Genomic DNA, 21,595 nt, shown 5'->3' on the forward strand with positions numbered 1-21,595 from the left:
AATGCACCTCAACCCGACAGGGCGATATATAGACTTTACGTACTGCCAACCGTCTTACCTCTTCCTTTTTATTCTATTTTATCCAGTATCCTAACAGCTTCCTTAGTTATTGTAGCTTTGGTAAAGTTCCCTTCCTTTGTAAATGCTGATGCGATGTACTCATTTAGAACCTCAACTCTGAATCAGCTCCACTGCTCCTGACAACTGAAGACCTTTTGGATTCCCTATTTATGGTGACCAACAGTCAGTTCTCATTGTCTCTTGCCCCTGATTTCCTTTTTTACTTCTCTGCTTTTTATTTTCAGACTCGGCGTTTCCAAGCTGGGGCGACATTCTCCGACCCCCCGCCGGGTCGGAGAATCGCCGGTGGCTGGCGTGAATCCCGCCCCCGCCAGTTGCCGAAGTCTCCGGCACCGGATATTCGGCGGGGGCGGGAATCGCGCCGGTTGGCGCCCCCGCCCCCCCCCCCCCCCCCCGCTCAATTCTCCGGCCCGGATGGGCTGAAGTCCCGCCGATAAATTGCCTTTCCCGCCGGCGTAAATTAAATCACCTACCTTACCGGTGCGACAAGGCGGCGTGGGCGGTCCTGGGGGGGGTGCGGGGCGATCTGACCCCGGGGGGGGTGCCCCCATGGTGGCCTGGCCCGCGATCGGGGCCCACCGATCCGCGGGCAGGCCTGTGCCGTAGGGGCACTCTTTCCCTTCCGCCACGGTCCCCACCATGGCGGAGGTGGAAGGGAGTCCCTCCACTGCGCATGCGTGGGAAACTGTCAGCGGCCGCTGACGCTCCCGCGCATGCGCCGTCCGGAGATGTCATTTCCGCGCCAGCTGGTGGGGCGGAAATTCCTCCGGCGTCGGCCTAGCCCCTCAATGTTGGGGCTCGGCCCCCAAAGATGCGGCGCATTCTGCACCTTTGGGGCGGCGTGATGCCCGTCTGATTGGCGCCGTTTTGGGCGCCAGTCGGCGGACATCGCGCCATTTCCGGAGAATTTTGCCCCTGATGTCTGTCAAACCCCATTTTTCCACTTTGTCCTGCATTCTAATGTCATCCAGGAAGCTCTGGCTCTGGTTGCCCTCTCATTTCTCTTTGTGGAATTGTACCAAATTATGTTGATTTTAAAGGCTGCATTGCATTTCAAATTCCCAAACTAACACCAATTTACCTGGACCAGATCACGCCTTAATTTGCTGAAATAAGTTCCAGTGAAGGATTTTTATTTTAGAATAATCTATTCTTTTCTAACTAAACTTTATAATACCATGACCACTTCATGAGCTGTTTCCCCACTTGACTCACTTCAATCCCCAGGACCCACTCCAACAGTGCTTTCCTTCTTGTGGGGCAGGACACATTTAGAAGTTCTACTGAATGCATTTAATAGTAAACTGATAATTGAATTCAGGCTAACTGTTCAAGTTCATGGTATGATGAAGTAAAAATATGGCTGTTTTGCTTTTCTATTAACCCTACATTGTGATGGATGCTAGGTGATGGATTACAGTGAGCTCTGTAGTCTGCTAGGAATAAAAGAGGAAAAGGAATCTTCACAACTTTCTGATCATACTAATCCCGAGATTCAGACTTTTTTGACGTCTCCTTCAGGCAACAAAACAAAACGGTAAGAAATGAATCCACTTGTAAACCTAAATTAAAGATTTCCACTCCAGTGGGGGATAGTGTTCCCTCTAAGTTGTGTAGCCATGCAGTGATCTAGCATGATTTAGAGATGCCGGCGTTGGACTGGGGTGGGCACAGTAAGAAGTCTTGCAACATTTGGTTAAAGTCCAACAGGTTTGTTTCGAATCACTAGGTGAATTCACAGGTGAATCTGAGGAAGAAGCTGCACTCCGAAAGCCAGTGATTCGAAACAAATCTGTTGGACTTTAACCTGATGTTGTAAGACTTCTTGCTGTGATCTAGCATGTACAGTGCATAACAGGGGACACTTACAGGTTTGTGGAAGTTCAGTGACTTTTAAAATCTAAAATGTCTTCAAGCACAAATGTAGAGTTTGGAGGAGTTTGTAGTCCGTACAGTTTAAAGAAAATTGGTGGGCGGAAGGGATGGATACTTCAACAAACTAGAGTAAATTTATCAAGATGTGAGCATTCCAGCTTAAATTCTGCATGGTTTAAATGTTCTGATTTTCATGGGAGATTCTCATTAAACTGTAAACCAATTTTAGTCACTGTGATCTGATGTCTTGCATTTACCTCTTTTAGTCATTTGTAGTCAGACCATTTCCAGCATTCTTTTCCCTTGCAGTTACTTTCAGAGTCCAGAGACTGCTCCCTATTCCTCATGTGCGTCCTGCCTTGTGTGTCCATTATTGGCAGACTTAAGTAGGATGCTCTTTCCAGGGGCCGGTGCAGACTCGATGGGCCGAATGGCCTTCTTCTGCACTGTTATTTCTATGATTTGATCAGCTCTCAGAAGAAAAAACAGTAAAATGGGGAAATAAGAACACTGGTCCAAACTGTTTTTTCCTTGTGTATGTAAATAGGCTGCTCTGTTTCTTGCATTAGGCTGGTGTCTGCACTTAAATAGTGCTCAATTGCTTTGGAGTGTCCTAGAGTGATGAAATGCAATTGAATTTAAGTTGTCCTTCCTCCTTACTTAGGAAAACTGAAGCCACTTTCATTGGTTCCATCCCTCTCCAAACCTGCCATCTTTGAATTGGAATTTCTGCAACCTCACGGACCTAATTTTGTGGTTTTAAGGACTTCTTTCACTTCTCTATTGTCAATTACCTTCATACCACCTAACTATCGGCTGGTGAAACCGGTAGTCATGGGCGGGATTCTCCGTTGGCCAACGCCAAAATACGGATCGGCGATCAAGGGGAGAATTGCTCCCAATGCCAAAATCGTGGCAGGCGCAGGTTTGACGCCGAATTGCGATGCTTTGTCCCCTCCAAAACAGTGTCATTGCGACGCATGCCGCGCGTAGTTGTAACCGCGTTCATATCTTATTAGCAGGCCCACCCGCGATGCTCCGCCTCCGATGGGCTGAGTTCCCGATGGCGCAGTGTGTGTCGGGGGTGTATAGTTAACGCGTGGCAGCACCTTGTCGGCCCTGCGCGTGTCCATCACAGACCCAGCGATTCCAGCACCTTTTTGCGTGTGTTCTGCGAGTGTTCCACGTGGTGTCGGTGTTAGCTCCTCGCTAATTTTTCTGACGTGGAAATCCAAGGATCCTCTGTTGGCATCAGCACTTAGACTCCGGAACGGAGAATCGAACCCCATGTCTTTGGAACAAGTCTGGAGGTGACCAAGCTTTCTTGGGGAAATAGTAAATCTTCCCTCTCTGTTAACTTCAGCTCATCCAAAACTTATCAAAATTATCCTGTTGAATCCCATCCTTGCTAATCCTCCATGTTCACATACTTCATTCATGGCATGACCCCCCGACCCCCCCCCCCCCCCCCTCCCTATCTAACCACCTATAATACTACAATCCCTCTTATGTTTCTGACCTCTTGCGCATTTGTCCCAGGTGGCTTCCATCTTTCCCAATATAGGTAGGAGAACATGCATTTGATTATTTTTAATATATCTTTTACCTTCTAATTATGTTCCTTAGTGCTAAAGAAGTACCTTGCATGACAGGAATATTCCTAGCTCTAATTTCTTGGATATGACTGCTCCCCTGCTTTGAAATACAATGAATTCGAATTAGGACTGCAGTTTGTCCTGTCTGTCTTGATTTCCATAATCTTCCAGAGTTCCAAACCCGTGACACCAGAGCCTACTATTCCTGTCAACTTTTGACTATTCAGTGGGTTTTCTTTGGGGAACCTGGTTAATTGGAGGATTGGAATGAAATGAGATGCATTTTGATTCAAGTTGTGGCCGCAAAACTGTTGACATTCTTTCTGAAATTAAGTAAGCTATTTGGGAAATTCCTAGGAGTACGACCTACATGGATATTTGAGCAAATCCTGGTTTACTATTTTTAACACTGCATGTAAAGGGGTAAAGGTGGAGCTATTGTGTTTTGCTACATGGTTTGAGATAGGTGTTTGCATGTGGTTGGCTGATAGCAGTAATGCACAGGGCCCCTCTACCCTTTTGAGAAGAAGGTGGGCAGGGTGTAAGTTTGAATCCTGGTTCTGCAATGGGCGGAGTTCCTATCTCTTCTGACAACATGCAGGAGTAGGGGCTGTGAAGAACATTGCTCAACCGATTCAAAACTGATTTGGGGAGATTAGTGATTTTCTTTTTTTCCCCTCTTTGTATGTAAGGTGAGCTTTCGCTGGAAAGACTTTGTTCATCCATGATTACCTTTGAAAGTAGTAGTGGACTGCAATCCATCCAGTTCCAGAGTTTTAATCCAGTAAAGTGTCATGGTAGAATTTGTTTTTTTTGGGGCCCATGACAGTGTGTTGGTAGGTAAAAGGTGTGTGTTTTCTTTGCCTCAGTGTGAATGTCCCAATTAAATAATTTCAAAAGCAAGCTTTTTGAGAATTTTGAATTAAAGGCTATTTATCACCTCACACTTATCCAGGGCTTTTAAACGCACTTGCAAACCAAGATTAGCATGGATAAAGGTAAAACCGTACGGTTGTAACCTCGATTTTCAAAGGATGACTTGCAGATGGTTTAATAGGTTTCGGAGGAATTCTCTGTCTGCAGGCAGATTTTCTGCTTTTTTAAAATTTAGAGTACCCAATTCATTTTTTTCAATTAAGGGGCAATTTAGCGTGGCCAATCCACCTACCCTGCACATCTTTGGGTTGTGGGGGCGAAACCCACGCCAACACAGGGAGAATGTGCAAACTCCACACGGACAGTGACCCAGAGCAGGGATCGAACCTGGGACCTCGGCGCCGTGAGGCAGCAATGCTAATCACTGCGCCACCGTGCTGCCCCTTCTGTCTTTTTCCAACAAAGGATGATGTGTCTATTGATTCCAGTCGATTGACACGATGAAAATCACATAGCCTGGTTTGCATGAGGGAAATCATTAAAATAACAATGGTAAATTGGTGGGATCCAGTTACCTTCATCTTACACACGGTGCATTTTGATACTTTCCTTTTTTCCACTGAAAGAGGTGGGCCAGCTGGGATTCTAAAATTCTTTTGTTGATGATCCATCCTTAAAAGATGGCTGCAAAAGTTTATATTTTATTGAATATTTGTTTGAGAGTCTACAGTGTCAGGAGCTCAAAAGACCAACAGTCACATGATTTGCCACACCAAAATTTTACAAGTATTGACTAAAAGTGCATAATATGCTGGAACATTACAGAAGGAGCAGTGGTATTGTTCCAAGTCAGGATGATGTGCAGTGGTGTTTCCATGTGTCTACTGCCTTTGTTCTAGGTGGTAGAGGTTGTGGGTTTGGAAGGTGCTGCCAAATGACCCTTGGGTAGATGCTAAGGTGCATCTTGTACATGGTGCGCACTTCTGATACTGTATATCAGTGATGGAGGGAGTGAATATGTAAGGTGGTGGCTAGAGTGCCAATCAAGCAAGTTGCTATTGGACATTGTTGAGTTTGTTGGGTGTTGTTGGAGTTGCACTTACCAAGCAGGTGGAGAGTGGTCCAATGCACTCCCGAGATGGTGGATAGGAGGTGAGTTACTCACCGCAGAATGCCTGACCTAAGATCTGCTCTTTTATTTGTATAGCTAGTTCTGGTCATTGGCAACTCCCCAGGATGATATTGATGGTAATGGCATTAAATATAAAAGAAAGGTGGTTAGATTTTCTCTTGTTCGAGATGGTCATGGCTTAGCACTTGTATGGCATGAATGTTACTTGCCACTTATCAGCCCAAGCCTTAATATTGTCCAGGTCTTGTTGCCGATGGGCATGGACTACTTCAGTATTTGAGGGATCATGAATGGTGTTATGACACCCTGGGCTAGTGCGCAGATAATTCCAGCTTCACAGGCCCCGGAGTCCCAAAACAAGTGAATTAACCAATAATTTGTATGAAAATTCCCCAAATCTTTGGCCCTTGCCTGTCCAATAATTACAATTACCAGGTTTGTAAGTCAAAACACAATTTCTGTTTATTTATAACAGAAATAAAGATGAAATATGCAGGTTCAGCTGGATAACAAGCTAACCTACCCCACCCTCTATCCAGACAAACACAAAAGGGTTAAGGGCAAAAGGATGAGGGTCTTTGCTTCGTATGCTGAGTCCTTTGCAGCAGGCTTTCCTCCCAGCTCGAAGATTAAAGAAAATGACTGGATGCTGGAATCTGAAACAAAAACAGAAAATGAACCGCATTGGAAACAGCACTTCACATGCACCTCCTTCAATCTGGTCTATTGCATTTGCTGCTCCCAATGCGGTCTACTGTACGTTTGTGAGATTAAATGCAGACTGGGTGACTGTTTTGCAGAACACATCTGCTCCATCCACAAGCAGAACCCAGACCTTCCTGTCGCTTGTCAACTCGCTGTCCTGCTCTCACGGCCACATGTCTGTCCTTGGCCTGCTGCAATGTTCCAGTGAAGCCCAACACAAACTGGAGGAGCAGCACCTCATCTTCCGATTAGGCACCTTAAAAAATAAAATAAAAACCTGACAGCCTTCCGGACTTAACATACTTCAGACTGTGAACTCACCTCCACCTTCACTCCGTTTTTATTTCTATCGATGTATTTTCATTTCTTCCATTGATCTGTTTCCTCCCCACTCCACTTGGGCCAACTGTTCCTAGTTGCCCTTTAACATGCTGCTCACCTTTTGCTCTGCTATTCACCCATTCTAATCTCTTTATGTGTCACCCTTCTAAGTCTTAATCACCCCCATTTACGTTCCTTTGACTTTCTGTCCTCGACATCTTTGTCATCTCCAGCTAGCGCTGACTCTCTATCCAGCCCCACTGCCCCATTCCCCCGCTACAGTATAAATCTGACCCTATTTCTAGATCTCTCTAGCTTTGACAAAGAGTCATCCAGACTCTCAACTTTAGCTACCTTCTTGCTCCACAAATGTTGTTAGACCTGCTGAGATTGTCCAGTATATTCTGTTTTTGTTTCCTCCCGACATGCTGGTTGATCGAGGACTCTGGTTTTCAGTGGTGATGGTCATCTTGCAGAGTCATTCATTCAGTACTGACAAGCAGTCGGCTTTCTTCTGGAGCGACACTTCAGATTTTATTAAACTGGGCCTTCAACTCAAAGGTTCACCCTCGGGCCTGTTTCTTTCTAGAGAGCCTTTGTCTCACATCAAACCCAGTTCTAGCCCATGGGTTAACTTCAATCCTTTGCAGTCTCAAAAGAATGACATCCAGTCTTACTGGGGAGAGAGAAAGCTCTTGCACTGGAATTTTAAAGAAAATTAATCTGATCAGAGAGAGACTTAGAGCAGCTCCTTCAAAACCTCAGAACCAAAGGTGAAACTAGGAACCTAGCCTTGTCTCTGAAAAACATCTGTGAGAACAGAACCAATCACCACTGGTTACTGGTTAAAACATAGTTTTCGAGCCAGTTCATTGGCCGCCAGCCAAGTCATTCAAAGCGAGTCATCACTGATCTCTCCGGCTGCTACCATCGTCTGCTCGAATTCAAGGTGCTCGAATAAGGCAAGCTGCTTTGCCTTAGTCACAGGTCCATGAATCAAAACGGTAATTGCAAAAATAAAAGAAAGAGGAAAATAAGGGAATAGACAGGAGCTGAGTGGCCCCGGCAGAACCCAAACTGAGTGTCAGTGAGCAGATTCTTGCTGAGTAAGTGCTACTTAATAGCTCTGTTTACAACGCCTTCCACCTCTTTGCTGATGATTGTGATTAGACTGATGGGTTGGTAATTGGTCAGAATGGATTTGTCCTGCTTTTTATTGAGAGAATGTACCTGGACAACTTTCAAATTGTCAGATAGATACCAATGTTCTAACTGTAATGGAACAGCGTGACTAGAAGTGTGGCTTGTTCTGGAGCGCACATTTTCAGTCTTACAGCCGGGATGGTGTCAGAGCTGTTTATAGTGTCTTTAGCTGTTGATGCATGGTTTTATTTTTTGGCAAAAGGTTACTTATGTACTTCAGTATTTTACCTTTTCAAAAATCTGGTGTATGCATACATTTAATATTTTAAAATGTAATTGCAGTGTCATTTTGCTATTTTTGTCGTTTTAAATTGAACGAGGCATGTGTAAGATTTTCAGTGTCTCCTTTTAATGTGCTGCACCAACTTGTGCAATTTGGGGCAGCAACTGGGATCAGATTATATTTCCAATCGTATTAAAATGCCAGATTACATTAGGTGTTTTAAATCTGTAGTGAGGCACTGGTCTCCTGTGGCCCTGGAAATAATCTTCCAGAATAAAGGATCTGATGCAGGTAAATCTTATTACCAATTAGTCTGAGAACTTTTGTCCCTTCTATTTAGACGAAGAGAGGATAGTTTTCGAGAAGATAGAGGCAACTTTGTGGCGACTCCAATTGTTGAATTATCTAACCATGAGGATACACTCCTGGGGGATTTTCTAGATTGGAGTTTAGACTTATCCTGCACCGGGTATGAAGGAGACCAGGAAAGTGAAGGGGAGAAAATTGCTGATGGTAAGTTTATTTTTGTTTATTTCAGAACATTAATGGGAAGATTGTGGCTTTTGTGAAGGTAATGAATTGCTTCTTGAGCCTCATATATGTTGACCTATTCCTAAATCCCTGATGTTCTTGACGGTGTTCGGAGTGCATTTGTTTCCACCCAGTGGTTTGGGCAGCACTGGAATATGTCTGTGACATCACATTGCCCATGGACATAAACATTTGGTGAGTCCACAAATGCAGTTGTTTCTGTGAACTAATTTGAAATGTTCAAATTCAAGAACAAAAACAGCAGGCCCAGTGGATAAAACCTTCTGCTTAGTGTGGTATGATAAACTCTTCAACCTGTTCTGATAGTGATCCCAGTGATTTTCTTTTCTATATATCACCGTAAAGCCATATAGCACAACAGATACAATTCTGGACTTAATCCTCACACCCACAGAGATAAACAACCAAGCCAAAACCCAAAACAAATCCTGGCACCCTCTCCCCTAACATCTGACAGTGACCAGCTCACTGAAATACGAAATGAAAGGCTGCTTTCTCGAGCCGAACCCCTTATGATATACTTGACCTTTTCAAAGTGCAAAAACTCGATAAAGTCATTTAACCACGATGAAGCACTGGGTGGAACCAGAGTCCACCCAAGCAGAACTCTCCTTCGAGCTATTAGCAAGGCGAAGGCCAGAGCATTGGCTTTAGCACCCATCATGGTGCTGAAGAAAGAGTCCCAAAAGCTCCAGTTTGGGACAAGATCAAAACATGTGTGTGATTCGCCAAACCCCCTGAACACTGCTTGCATCTATCCTCTACTTCAAGAAAAAGCCCACTCATCCGTGCCCTGGTCAGATGTGTCCTATGCACCACCTTGAACTGAATAAAGCTGAGCCTAGCCCACGAGGTGCAGTTGACTCTTGAGTAGAGCCTCACTCCACACCACACTCCCCCCTCAAAAACCTGACCCAGCTCCCCCTCTCACTACACTTTAACCTGGTTTTCACAGGTTGGGGCGAAAAACGTTATGACACCGAGCTTGAAATGTTCCCTAAACTGTCTCCATATTCTCAGTGACCACCACCACCAGACTTGAAGTCCACTTTGCAGGGGAAAATTGAAGCGGAGCTGAAACCAAGGCCCTCAAACTAGTAACTCCACAGGCACTCCTCTCCATCTGCCCCCATATGAACTCCGTACCTGTAAACCATCCCTACACCATTTCAATATTCGCTACCAAATAATAAAATAACAGAATGGGCAACGTTAGGCCCCCCGATTGTCAGTGCCTCTGCAAAAATACCCAACGAATCCAATGGGGTCTTGCCTGCCCAAATAAAAGATATAATTTTATTGACTTTCACAAAGAAAGGAAAACTGGGAGACGCTGAAGCAAAAGTAGAAACCGTGGGAGAATATTCATCTTTACAGACTGGACCCTGTCTGCCAGGGACAGAGGGAGGTATTCCACTTCAAGTCAGACGTGATCCCATATACCAGACCCACCAAATTTAGCTGATGGAGCGAGGCTCAATCATGGGCCACCCGGATTCTCAGATAACCGAAGCTGGACTTGGCCAGGTGAAAAGGCAACCTCCATGGATTGGCCCCCTTCTCTGGGAGATTCATCGGAAAGCATTTGCTTTTGTCCAAGCTCAATTTATATGCTGAGAAGGAGCCAAAGCTCCTAAACAGCTTCGTTTTCTGCTCTACGCTGGAGAGATGATCCGCCCCATAACAACAAGCCATCCGTGGACAAGGACATCGAATGCCACCACCAAGGATCCTTATCCTTCATTAAAATCAAGCAAACCGATGCCTGCGCCATTGTGGCTGGCAATATCCCCGGGGCTTGGAGGCGTTAAACATCTCTAACAGCAATGGGACCAGCTGACCTGCAAATTTCTTGTAAAATTCAATCGTTAAACCATCCGGGTCCAGCTCCTTACCCAACTGCATCAAACCCATGCATTTCATCACCTCCGGGGTCAGCAGGGACTCACAATTCATCCCTTCTCTCTCGTTCTACAACCAGCATAGAAAACCTCCAAATACTCCAACATGGACAACTCATCTGCCACTTGGAAGCCTCATTGACCTTGCCTGGGGCAGAGACCAACCTGCCACTAGAGTCATTCACCTGCACTATTTCCCAAGAGGCCACCTGCTGCCTCAGCTGGTGTGCTAACTGGCGACTGGCCTTCTCCCCATGCTCATAAGAAGCCACCCGCGAGCATCGCAGCTGGCGCACCACCCTGCCCATCGAAAGCAGCCCAAATTCCAACTGCTATTTCTTTCTGCTTTCCAACAACTCTGGAATCGGAGCAAGCAAGTATTTCCGATCCACTTCAAGGATGGCATGCACCGACCTCTGCCTCTCCACCCTTTCACTCTTCTCTTTGTGCCCTATAAGAGATTATCTCCCCCGAATGATCTCCTTCAGAGCCTCCCACAACATGAGGTAAAATATCCTCACTCCTATTAAAATCAATGTACTCCCCAATGGCAGAGGAAACCATTATCCACCAACAGTGTCGTCTCCAACCTCCACGGTGGGCGTGAGCGGGACCCCACCCCATCCCCAAACACAATGAGGAGCATGATCCAAAATCACTGTGCCACCGTGCTGCCCTCTCCCCACTCCAACATCTTGATAGATCTTCACAATGTGGCCCTGCCATCTGGAGTCCTGATGATCTTTTGCCCATCGCAGAACTCTTTCATCTTGAAAATTGTGAAAGCGCACAATGATCGTATGTGGAGGCGCTCCAGCACTGAGCTTTTACCTCAACGACCTGTGAGCCCGATCCAATTATGGGGGGACATGGTTTCCCCCTTCCTCCACCATCTTCCAAAACAACTGTGACATAACTTCAGATTCGGAACCTCCAAACCTTCCGGCAACCCTCCAGTTCTGTCTTCTGGAGCGATTTTCCAAATCGTCCACTGTGGCCCTTAATGCCTTCTTGTCACCGGCTACCTGCACCATCTACACTTCCAAGGAGTTGATCTGACCACTGCCCTGAGAGCCACCTCCACCACCTTTAGCTCCCCACCCTGCGCCTTTACCACTTCATCTGTATTGCAAAGACCGCTCAAATAGAGGACATCGCCCCCTCAACCGCTGTCTCATAATCCGCAACACCTCCTGCCATAGTTTCTGAAGATCCCCCGCCAGGATGCCTGTAAGCATCTCCGCGGCTGGTGAAGTGGCCACTGACGCTGAAGGAGCTTCTTCAAAGACAAAGCTCTTGAAGCTTCCAACTTTGACAACGCTTACTTATTTTTCTGCTATCTATGTATTTATTGTGCATCCCATTGATGTGGGATTTTTTTTTCCCAGTTAAGGGGAAATTTAGCATGTCCAATCCACCTACCCTGCACACCTTTTGGGTTGTGGGGATGAGACCCATGCAGACAAGGGGAGAATGTGATATCACAACACAGACAGTGACCCGAGGCTGAGATCGAACCTGGGTCCTCGGCACTGTGAGGCGGCAGTGCTAACCACTCTGCCACCGTGCTGCCCTTTGATGTGGGATTCTTAACCCATCAAACTAACCAAATTCCAACCCACATTTCCTCCCAATAACCAGTCGAAAAGGGTGTCAAAGTACCCTGGCGGGAGCCGCCTCGTGTGCGACTGCTCTACTACATATTGCCACTGGAAGTCCATGATTCCAGTAATGAAAGGACACGGGAAGTAGGAGTAGACCATATGGCCCGTAGAGCATTCTCTACCATTATATATGATCATTGCTGATCCTGGGCTTCAACTCCATTTTACTGCCCGCTCCCCATTTCCTTTAATTTTCTGGGAGACTAAAGATCTGCCTACCCCAGCCTTGAATGTATTCAATGATGGAGCATACGCTACCCTCTGGGGTAGAAAATTCCAAAGATTCACAAATCTTTGAATGAGGTAATTTCTCCTCCTTAGTCCTAAATGGTCACCCCTTATTTTGCGACTATTTGTTTCACTGACCAATGTGAAACTTCCAAGTGTTGTTCAGAGGGATTTGGATGTACTCATACAAGAAACAAAACTACCATGCTTTTACAGCAGGCAATTAGAAAGGCAAAAGCCATATTAGCTTTTATTGCAAGAGGATTGGAGTACAAAGGAAGATGTAGTGATTGCTGAAGGCCAATCACCTCGGCCTGAGTACATTGCTGCATGTGTTCCCCATTGTCCTAGGTCCAGCCATCTTCAATTACTTCATTAATGATCTTCCTTTCATCATAAGGTCAGAGTGGGGATGTTTGCTGATTATTGCACAGTGTTCAGTACCATTCGCAATTACTATCTGTGTCCATATGCAGCAAGAAATGACAGCATTCAGGCTTGAACTGACAAGTGGCATGTAAAACTTGTACCACATGAGCACCAGGCAATGACCATCTTCAACAAAAGAATTTAACCATCTCCTTGTGGCATTACCATAATTGAATCCTCCCACTATCAACATCCTGGAGTTATCATTGACCAGAAACTGAACTGGACCAGCCATATAAATACTCTGGTGCCAAAAGCAGATCAGTCTCCACTTGGCTAAATGAGTGTGACACCAACAACACTCAACAGACTTGACACAGTCTTGATCGGCACCCCATCCACCACTATAAACACTCACTTCCTCCATCACAGATGCACAGTGGCAAAAGTGTGTGTCATATACAAGGTGCACTGCAGCAGCTTGCCAAAACTCCTTGGACAGCATTTCCAAAACCCCAACCTCTACCATCTAAAGGACAAGGGCAGCAGACGGGTGGGAACACAACCTGCAAGTTCCAACACATTTCTAAGGGCATTGGGGATGGTGGAAAGCATGCTTACCTTGGCAACAACGCCCATATCCCACAAATGAATCAAAAAACTCAAGAATACAATATAATAAAAGGGTAGTAAGAGGTGGGAAAGGACCTACTGAGGACAATGAGGGTAATGATCCTTAAAGGTGCAGGGCAAAGCTGGAAAACTTGTGTAAATTGGTATTTACTACAGAAGAAGACCCTGACAAAATATCAGTAGAACAAAGAAAATTACAGCAGAGGAACAGGCCCTTCGGCCCTCCCAGCCTGCGCCGATCCAGATCCTTTATCTAAACCTGTCTTCCATTTTCTAAGGATCTGCTTTCCTCTGTTCCCCACCCGTTCATATATCTGTCTAGATTCATCTTAAATTATGCTATCGTGCCTGCCTCTACCACCTCCGCTGGCAAGGCGTTCCAGGCACCCACCACCCTCTGCGTAAAAAAACTTTCTACGCACATCTCCCTTAAACTTTCCCCCTCTCATCTTGAAATTTGAAATCATGACCCCTTGTAATTGACACCCCCACTATTGGAAAAAGCTTGTTGCTATCCACCCTGTCCATACCTCATAATTTTGTAGACCTCAATCAGGTCCCCCCTCAACCTCCGTCTTTCCAACGAAAACAATCCTAATCTACTCAACCTTTCTTCATAGCTAGCACCCTCCATACCAGGCAACATCCTGGTGAACCTCCTCTGCACCCTCTCTAAAGCATCCACATCCTTCTGGTAATGTGGCGACCAGAACTGCACGCAGTATTCCAAATGTGGCCTAACCAAAGTCCGATACAACTGTAACATGACCTGCCGATTCTTGTACTCAATACCCCATCTGATGAAGGCAAGCATGCTGTGCCTTCTTGACCACTCTATCGACCTGTGTTGCCACCTTCAGGGCACAATGGACCTGAACTCTCAGATCTCTCAGTACATCAATTTTCCCCAGGACTCTTCCATTGACCGTATAGTCCGCTCTTGTATTAGATCTTCCAAAATGCATCACCTTACATTTGCCTGGATTGAACTCCATCTGCCATTTCTCTGCCCAACTCTCTGACAGTCCTCCTCGCTATCTGCAACTCCACCAATCTTAGTATCATCTGCAAACATGCTAATCAGACCACCTATACCTTCGTCCAGATCATTTATGTGTATCACAAACAACAGTGGTCCGAGCACGGATCCCTGTGGAACACCACTCGTCACCTTTCTCCATTTTGAGACACTCCCTTCCACCGCTACTCTCTGTCTCCTGTTGCCCAGCCAGTTCTTTATCCATCTAGCTAGTACACCCTGAACCCCATACGACTTCACTTTTTCCATCAACCTGCCATGGGAAACTTTATCAAACGCCTTACTGAAGTCCATGTATATGACAGCTACAGCCCTTCCCTCATCAATTAACTTTGTCACTTCCTCAAAGAATTCTATTAGGTTTGTAAGACATGACCTTCCCTGCACAAAACCATGCTGCCTATCACTGATAAGTCTATTTTCTTCCAAATGTGAATGGATCCTATCCCTCAGAATCTTCTCCAAGTTTGCCTACCACTGACGTCAAGCTCACAGCTCTATAATTCCCTAGATTATCCCTGCTACCCTTCTTAAACAAAGGGACAACATTAGCAATTCTCCAGACCTCCGGGACCTCATCCGTGCTCAAGGATGCTGCAAATAGATGTGGCAATGGTAGAGGTAATGGAAGAGGTGAAAAGGGATGTGATATATTTTACTGGATTTATGTTTTTTTTTCCCCCAACAGCAGTGCACGTTTTTCCAGTGATCAGGCTAACACTCCTTCACCCATTTTCTGCTGCTCCTTCCATCGCAGTCTGTTTCTCTTGCGCACTTGCTGCGAATAGGCTCACTAGAAAGTGATTTACGGCACATTAGCCTGAGCAATGGTGGTGCGAGAAACTTTTTTTAAAGAAAATATTTTATTGAAGCATTTGTAATTTTCACAATTTAACATTGCCATTTTTAAAACAACTGCGCGGGTCCATGCACTAAAGACCCTCTAAAATAACAACAAACAATACCCCACTTCTCCCGCCCTATCCCCAATTACCCGTATACTAAATTCCCTGTCCTTATTTAACATTACCATGCCTCCTGTTTTCCGACCCCCCCCCTTACTGCTGACGTTCAGTTTTTGTTCAAGAAATCGATGAATGGAACTCCGGGCGAAACCCTGTATTGATCCTCTTGGAGCGAACTTGATTTTCTCCAGACTGAGAAACTCTACCATATCGCTGACCCACACTCTTGATTTCAGGGGCTCCGAGTCCCTCCATCTCAGCAAGATTCATCTCTGGGCCACCAGGGAGGCGAAGGCCAGGATATCGGCCTTCCCTTCCCACCCCCCCACCCCCATTGCCCCCGGATCTTCCGACACCCCAAATATTGCTAATTCTGGACTCTGAGTTACCCTACCTTCCAGGACTTCCGACATAACATCTGCAAATCCTTGCCAGAATTCCCTCCGTTTCGGACATGCCCAAAACATATGAACATAGTTGGCCGGGCTACGCCCACATCTGTCCTCCACCTCCTCGAAGAACCTACTCATCCGGGCTACTGTGATGTGGGCCCTGTGGACTACCTTGAACTGAATCAAGCTGAGCCTAGCACAGGACGTGGATGAATTTACCCTTTAAGGCTTTTTCCCACGTTCAGTTTCCAGCTCCCCTCCCAACTCCTCTTCCCACTTCCTCTTCACCTCTGATAGGGGCCCTTTCCCACTCTAACAATTCCCGGTATATGTCCAAAACCTTCCCACCTCTAAACTCCTGTTTTTGACAGCACTTTATCCTGTAGTCCCCTCAGGGGGAGGCGAGGAAAGCTTGGGACCTGTCTCCGTACAAAGTCACACACTTGAAGATACCGAATCCCGTTCCCACCTGGCAAATCAAACTCCTCCTCCTAATGTGTCCAAGGTCGGAAAGCCCTCCTGGATGAATAGATCCCCAAACCTCTCAATCCCTGCCTGCTGCCATACCTTAAAGCCCCCATCCAGCCCCCCCGGGACAAACCGGTGATTAGCACAGATCGATGACCACACTGACACCCCCTCCAGTCTCATATGCTGCCTCCATTGCTCCCACACCCTCAGGGCTGCCACCACCACAGAACTTGTGGAGTACCGAGCCGGCGAGAACGACAGGGGCGCCGTCAGTAAAGCCTCCAGACTCGTACCTTTGCAGGATGCTGCCTCCATCCACTCTCAGACCGAACCCTCCCCCACTACCCATTTCCTGACCATCAATATGTTGGCAGCCCAGTAATACTTAATAATGCTCGGGAGAGCCAATCCCCCTTTCCCGCGGGCCCGTTCCAGGAGTGTCCTCTTTACTCGCCGGGTGTTACCCGCCCATATGAACCTCTATATCGCCATATTCATACTTAAGAAAAGCCTTTGGGACAAAAATCGGGGGTCACTGAAAAAAGAAAAGCAATCTCGGAAGGACAGTCATCTTCACGGTCTGAACCTTCCCCACCAGTGTCAGTAGGAGCATGTCCCATCTACAAATATCCCTTCTCATTTGATCCACTGCTTTGCCCAAATTGAACTTGTGAAGCTGCCCCCAATCCGTGGCCACTTGCATCCCCACATACCTAAAACGCTTCCCAACCACTTTAAAAGGTAGCTCCTTCAGCCTCTTTTCTTGCCCCCGTGCCTGAATCACGAACATCTCGCTTTTCCCACATTTAACTTCTAGCCTGAAAATTGCCCAAATTCTCCATGATTTCAGTCATCCCCCCCCCCCCCCCCAAAAACCGGTCCATGATATAAAGCAACAAATCGTCCACATAGCGAGAGACCCTGTGCTCCACCCCCCTCTCACTATACCCCTCCAGGTATTCACTGCTCTCAGAGCCATTACTAACGGTTCTATGGCCATGGCAAACAATAATGGGGAAGCGGGCATCCCTGCCTTGTCCCCCGACAAAGACAAAAGTAGCCTGACCGAACTCGGTTAGTTCTTACATTTGCCACCGGGGCCTGGGATAGTAGCCGGACCCACTCCACAAATCCCTGCCCAAACCTGCCTAAAATATCCCATAGATACTTTGTGGTAGTATGTATTGGGCGTCATGTGGGACTGGAAGCCCTAATGTCATTGGCTGACAGATCCCGGGTCCTGGTTGGCCGTTGACCTCATGCTTGTTCTATCCTCCCAGGACCAGCCCTGTAAACCCTTACCACCATACGAAGCATCACCCCGCCGGGTTCATTTTTGACAAGGGGTGAATGTGGTAGTATGTATTGGGGGTCATGTGGGACTGGAAGCCCTAATGTCATTGGCTGACAGATCCCGGGTCCTGGTTGGCCGTTGACCTCATGCTCCGCCCTGAAGGTGAAGTATAAGAAGCCGGTGCCTTCCCCCGCAGGCCAGTTTACTATCGGGCTGCTGGGGAACAGACACGCTTAATAAAGCCTCATCGACTTCACTCTATTCGTCTCACGGAGTCTTTGTGCGCTACATACTTCCATTCCACTTGGTCAAAAGCTTTCTCCGCGTCCATGGCAACTACCACCTCAGCCTCGTGCTCCTCCGCTGGCATCCTAATTACATTAAGAAGCCGTCTAATGTTGGATGTCAAGTGCCTGCCCTTTACAAATCCCATGATCCTCCCCAATTATGTCCAGGACATAATCCTTTATTTGAGTAGCCAGGATCTTTGCCAATAATTTGGCATCTACATTCAAGAGGGAGATTGGCCTGTACGATCCACAGCTCTCCGGATCCTTGTCTCGCTTCAGGATGAGAGAAATTGATGCCTGTGATAACGTTGGGGGGTGTACTCCCAGCTCCTTGGACTCGTTGAAAGCCTTAACCAGGAGCGGCCCCAGTAACCCAGAGAAGTTCTTATAAAATTTAACTGGGAACCCATCAGGTCCCGGAGCTTTACCTGATTGCATCGCCCCCAGTCCAGCTATCACCTCCCCAAGCCCAATCGGGGCCCCCCCAGGGCCTCCACCAGCTCCTCATTTACCTTCGGAAACTCTAGCCTCCCCAGGAATTGATTCATGCTCTCCTCCCCAACCTGGGGGTTCCGACTCGTACAGCTGGCAATAAAATTCCCGGAACACTTCATTCACCGCCCCCGGGTCCGTCACAGTCTTCCCCCTCAAATCCTTTACTTTCCCTATTTCTCTCACTGCCTCCTGTTTCCTCAGCTGATGTGCCAGCATCCTGCTAGCTTTCTCCCCATGTTCATATATTGCCCCTTTTACCCTCCTCAGTTGACCCTCCGCCTTTCCTGTGGAAAGGAGCCCAAACTCCATTTGAAGTCCCTGACGCTCCTTCAGGGGCTCCTCATTTGGAGACTCAGAGTATCTCCTGTCCACCTGTAGGATTTCTTCTACCAACCTGTCCAGCTCCGACCGCTCAGTTTTATCGCTGTGGGCTCGAACCGAAATACATTCCCCTCTAATGACCGTTTTCAGTGCCTCCCAGACCACCCCAGCTGCAGTCTCTCCTGTGTCATTGATCTTTATGAACCCCCAAATGGCCTCTTTCACTCGCTAACAGATCTCCTCATCCGCTAACAACCCTGTATCTGGTCTCCACTGTGGGCGCTAGGACATTCCCGTGTCTGCCCGTAGGTCTATCCAGTGTGGTGCATGATCTGAGACCACAATTGCTGAGTACTCTGTGTCCTCAGCCCCTGCTAACAGTTTTTATCTAGCATGAAGAAATCTATCCTGGAGTGCGCCTTATGTACATGGGAGTAGAATGCCTATTCCCTGCTCCTTGGTCTCTCAAATCTCCACGGATCCACCCCTCCCATGCGCTCCATGAACCCCCGCAGTTCCTTTCCCATTGTTGGTAGCTTCCCCGACCTAGCACCCGCCCAGTCCAACCTCTGGTCCAGGACCGTAAAGTCACCCCCCCCCCCCCCCCCCCCCATGATCAGCCGGTGCGAGTTCCTGATAAATGTGCCATCATCCCAGTTTGGGGCATATATATTGACCAGCGCCACTGCCATTCCCTCTAGCTTCCCGCTAACCATAATAAATCTGCCTTCCGGGTCGACCTCTATCCTCCCACCTCGAATGTCGCCCTTTTATTAATCAGGATAGCCACCCCCATTGTTTTAAAGTCCAGTCCTGAATGAAACACCCGACCCATCCCTTTTTTAATTTAATTTGGTCTCCCAGCTTCAAGTGTGTCTCCTGTAACATAGTCACGTCCGCTTTTAACTGTCTCAGGTGTGCGAACACATGAGCTCTCTTAACCAGCCCGTTCAGTCCCCGAACATTCCATGTAACCAGTCTGGTCGGTGTGGTTTTTGCCCCCCTCTCCTGTCGGTCAACCATGACCTTTCCTTGGCCAACTCATGGCCCGTGTTCCGCACCTCACTTGATCCGCCCCTCGGCGGCGACCGTCATCTGATCTCCATCTCCAGTCTCCTAACTGTCCCTTACCTGTCAGCAGCCCCCGCCCCCACTTTGTCTTTCCTCTGCTCTCCCCCCACTTTGCTCCCGTGAACCAGCTATCCTGCTAGCTCAGCATCTCCCACCCTCTGGCGTCAAAAAACCTGCCGACTGCCAGATTCTGTCACACCTAGCAATAAAACAAGCACTCAACGCAGTAACAACAATCCCATAAAGCAAACATACCATCCCCCAACGCGCAGGCAACGAGGCAAACCCCTCCCCCTTTAACCGATTCCTATCAGTCCCATCGCCTTCAAACAGAATCCAACACTCAAGAAGAAGCTTCTAGCAGGTTAAGCGAAATTATGTATGCAAGAATCAGCCATCCTTCTTGCACAAACTAAAAAGCCCCATCGCATGTTAAAAGTTCTTCCCTCTGTGATCCAGAACATAAAGCAATAAATCCAAATCAAATTACACAAAAGAGGGAAGAAAAAATAAATAAAACACCAAAACCCTTTTCTTCCCGAACATCGCAACTTAACTCACAGAATTAAAAGACCGAAAATTTAAACAAGACATAGCAAAACACAGAACCATTTTTCTCATCTCCCTGCCATCCTGTCCCTTCCCCCAAACTCCGACCACAACAGTTTGAGTTTAAAAGTCATTACACCAGATTGCCAGGTTCTACCCCTCCCCCTTTGACCGATTATTATCAGTCACATCACCTTCAAAGAGAATCAAACACAATAGAAGAAGTTTCAAGCAGCTTAATCAAAATTATGCATGAAAGAATCAACCATCTTTGTTGCAGAGAATAAATCAAAATCAAATTACACGACGAGAAAAGAGCGAAAAACATTTTTTAAAAAATAAATAAAACACCCAAACCCTTTTCTTCCCGAACATCACAACTTAACTCGCAGAATTAAACGGCTGAAATTTTAAACAAGACAAAGCAGAACACAGAACCATTTTTCTCTCCTCCCCGCCACTCCATTCCTTCTCTCAAACTCAGCGCACCACAGTTAGAATTTAAGAGTCCTTAAGCCAGATTATTGTCTTTCATGAAAGTAACCACCTCTTCCGGAGAATTAAAGTACGGCTCCCGGTTCTCATCGGTCACCCAAAGACACGCCGGGTATAACAGTCCAAATTTAATGTCTTTCTCAAACAGGGCCGCCTTAACTTAGTTGAAACTTGCTCGCCTCTTTGCGAGTTCTGGTCCCCAGTCTCGGTACACCCGGATCTCTGATTCTTCCCACATGTACCGTTTTGTCTGCCTGGCCCACTTCATGATATGCTCCTTGTCGAGGAATCACTGTAGCCTCACCACCATGGCCCTTGGGGGCTCACGACACTGGGGCTTACGTACGAGCACCTTGTGCGCCCAGTCCACCTCCAGAGGCTTTTCAAACACATCGGCCCTGACCATCTCCTGCAACATCTTCCCCACATATGCTCCCACATCTGATCCCTCCTTCCCTTCTGGCAGCCCGACTATTCAGATATTTTGCCTGCGAGACCGGTTCTCCAAGTCTTCCACTTTATCTAGCAGTCGTTTCTGGCTGTCCTGTAGTATGCTAATTTCCAAAGCCATTGCAGTGGACTCCTCTCGTTCAGTCGCCAACTCCTACAACTTTAGAATCTCCTGTCCCTGGGTCGTCATTTTCTCCTCCAGCAGGTCAACCACCTCCTTAATCGAGGCTATCATCTGGGTTACATCTTCTGTACACTGCTTGCGATGTCGGGCGAACTTCTCATCCAGGTACTCGACCCATTGCTCCATCGACCAGTGAGCTGGCGTGGACATGCTTTGTCTCGTTACCATTGAGCTCGATGACCTCTGATTCTTGCTTTCACTCATCTTTTGGTTTCTCCTTT

The 21,595-nt window shown here is 47.0% G+C and overlaps 1 protein-coding gene across 4 annotated transcripts in view; it reads left to right on the top strand.

The window, feature by feature from the left end:
- ccnf (cyclin F) overlaps window positions 1-21,595 on the top strand; it is a 68,932-nt gene that overhangs the window by 43,223 nt on the left and 4,114 nt on the right. For all 4 annotated transcript variants that reach the window (XM_072481318.1, XM_072481320.1, XM_072481319.1 and 1 more), the window contains exons 15-16: window positions 1,488-1,618; window positions 8,352-8,524. In XM_072481318.1, coding sequence (XP_072337419.1) covers window positions 1,488-1,618; window positions 8,352-8,524 — 304 coding nt within the window. The remainder of the gene's footprint in view (window positions 1-1,487; window positions 1,619-8,351; window positions 8,525-21,595) is intronic.

This window comes from Scyliorhinus torazame, chromosome 17 (genome assembly GCF_047496885.1).
Source record: "Scyliorhinus torazame isolate Kashiwa2021f chromosome 17, sScyTor2.1, whole genome shotgun sequence".
Lineage (NCBI taxonomy): Eukaryota > Metazoa > Chordata > Chondrichthyes > Carcharhiniformes > Scyliorhinidae > Scyliorhinus > Scyliorhinus torazame.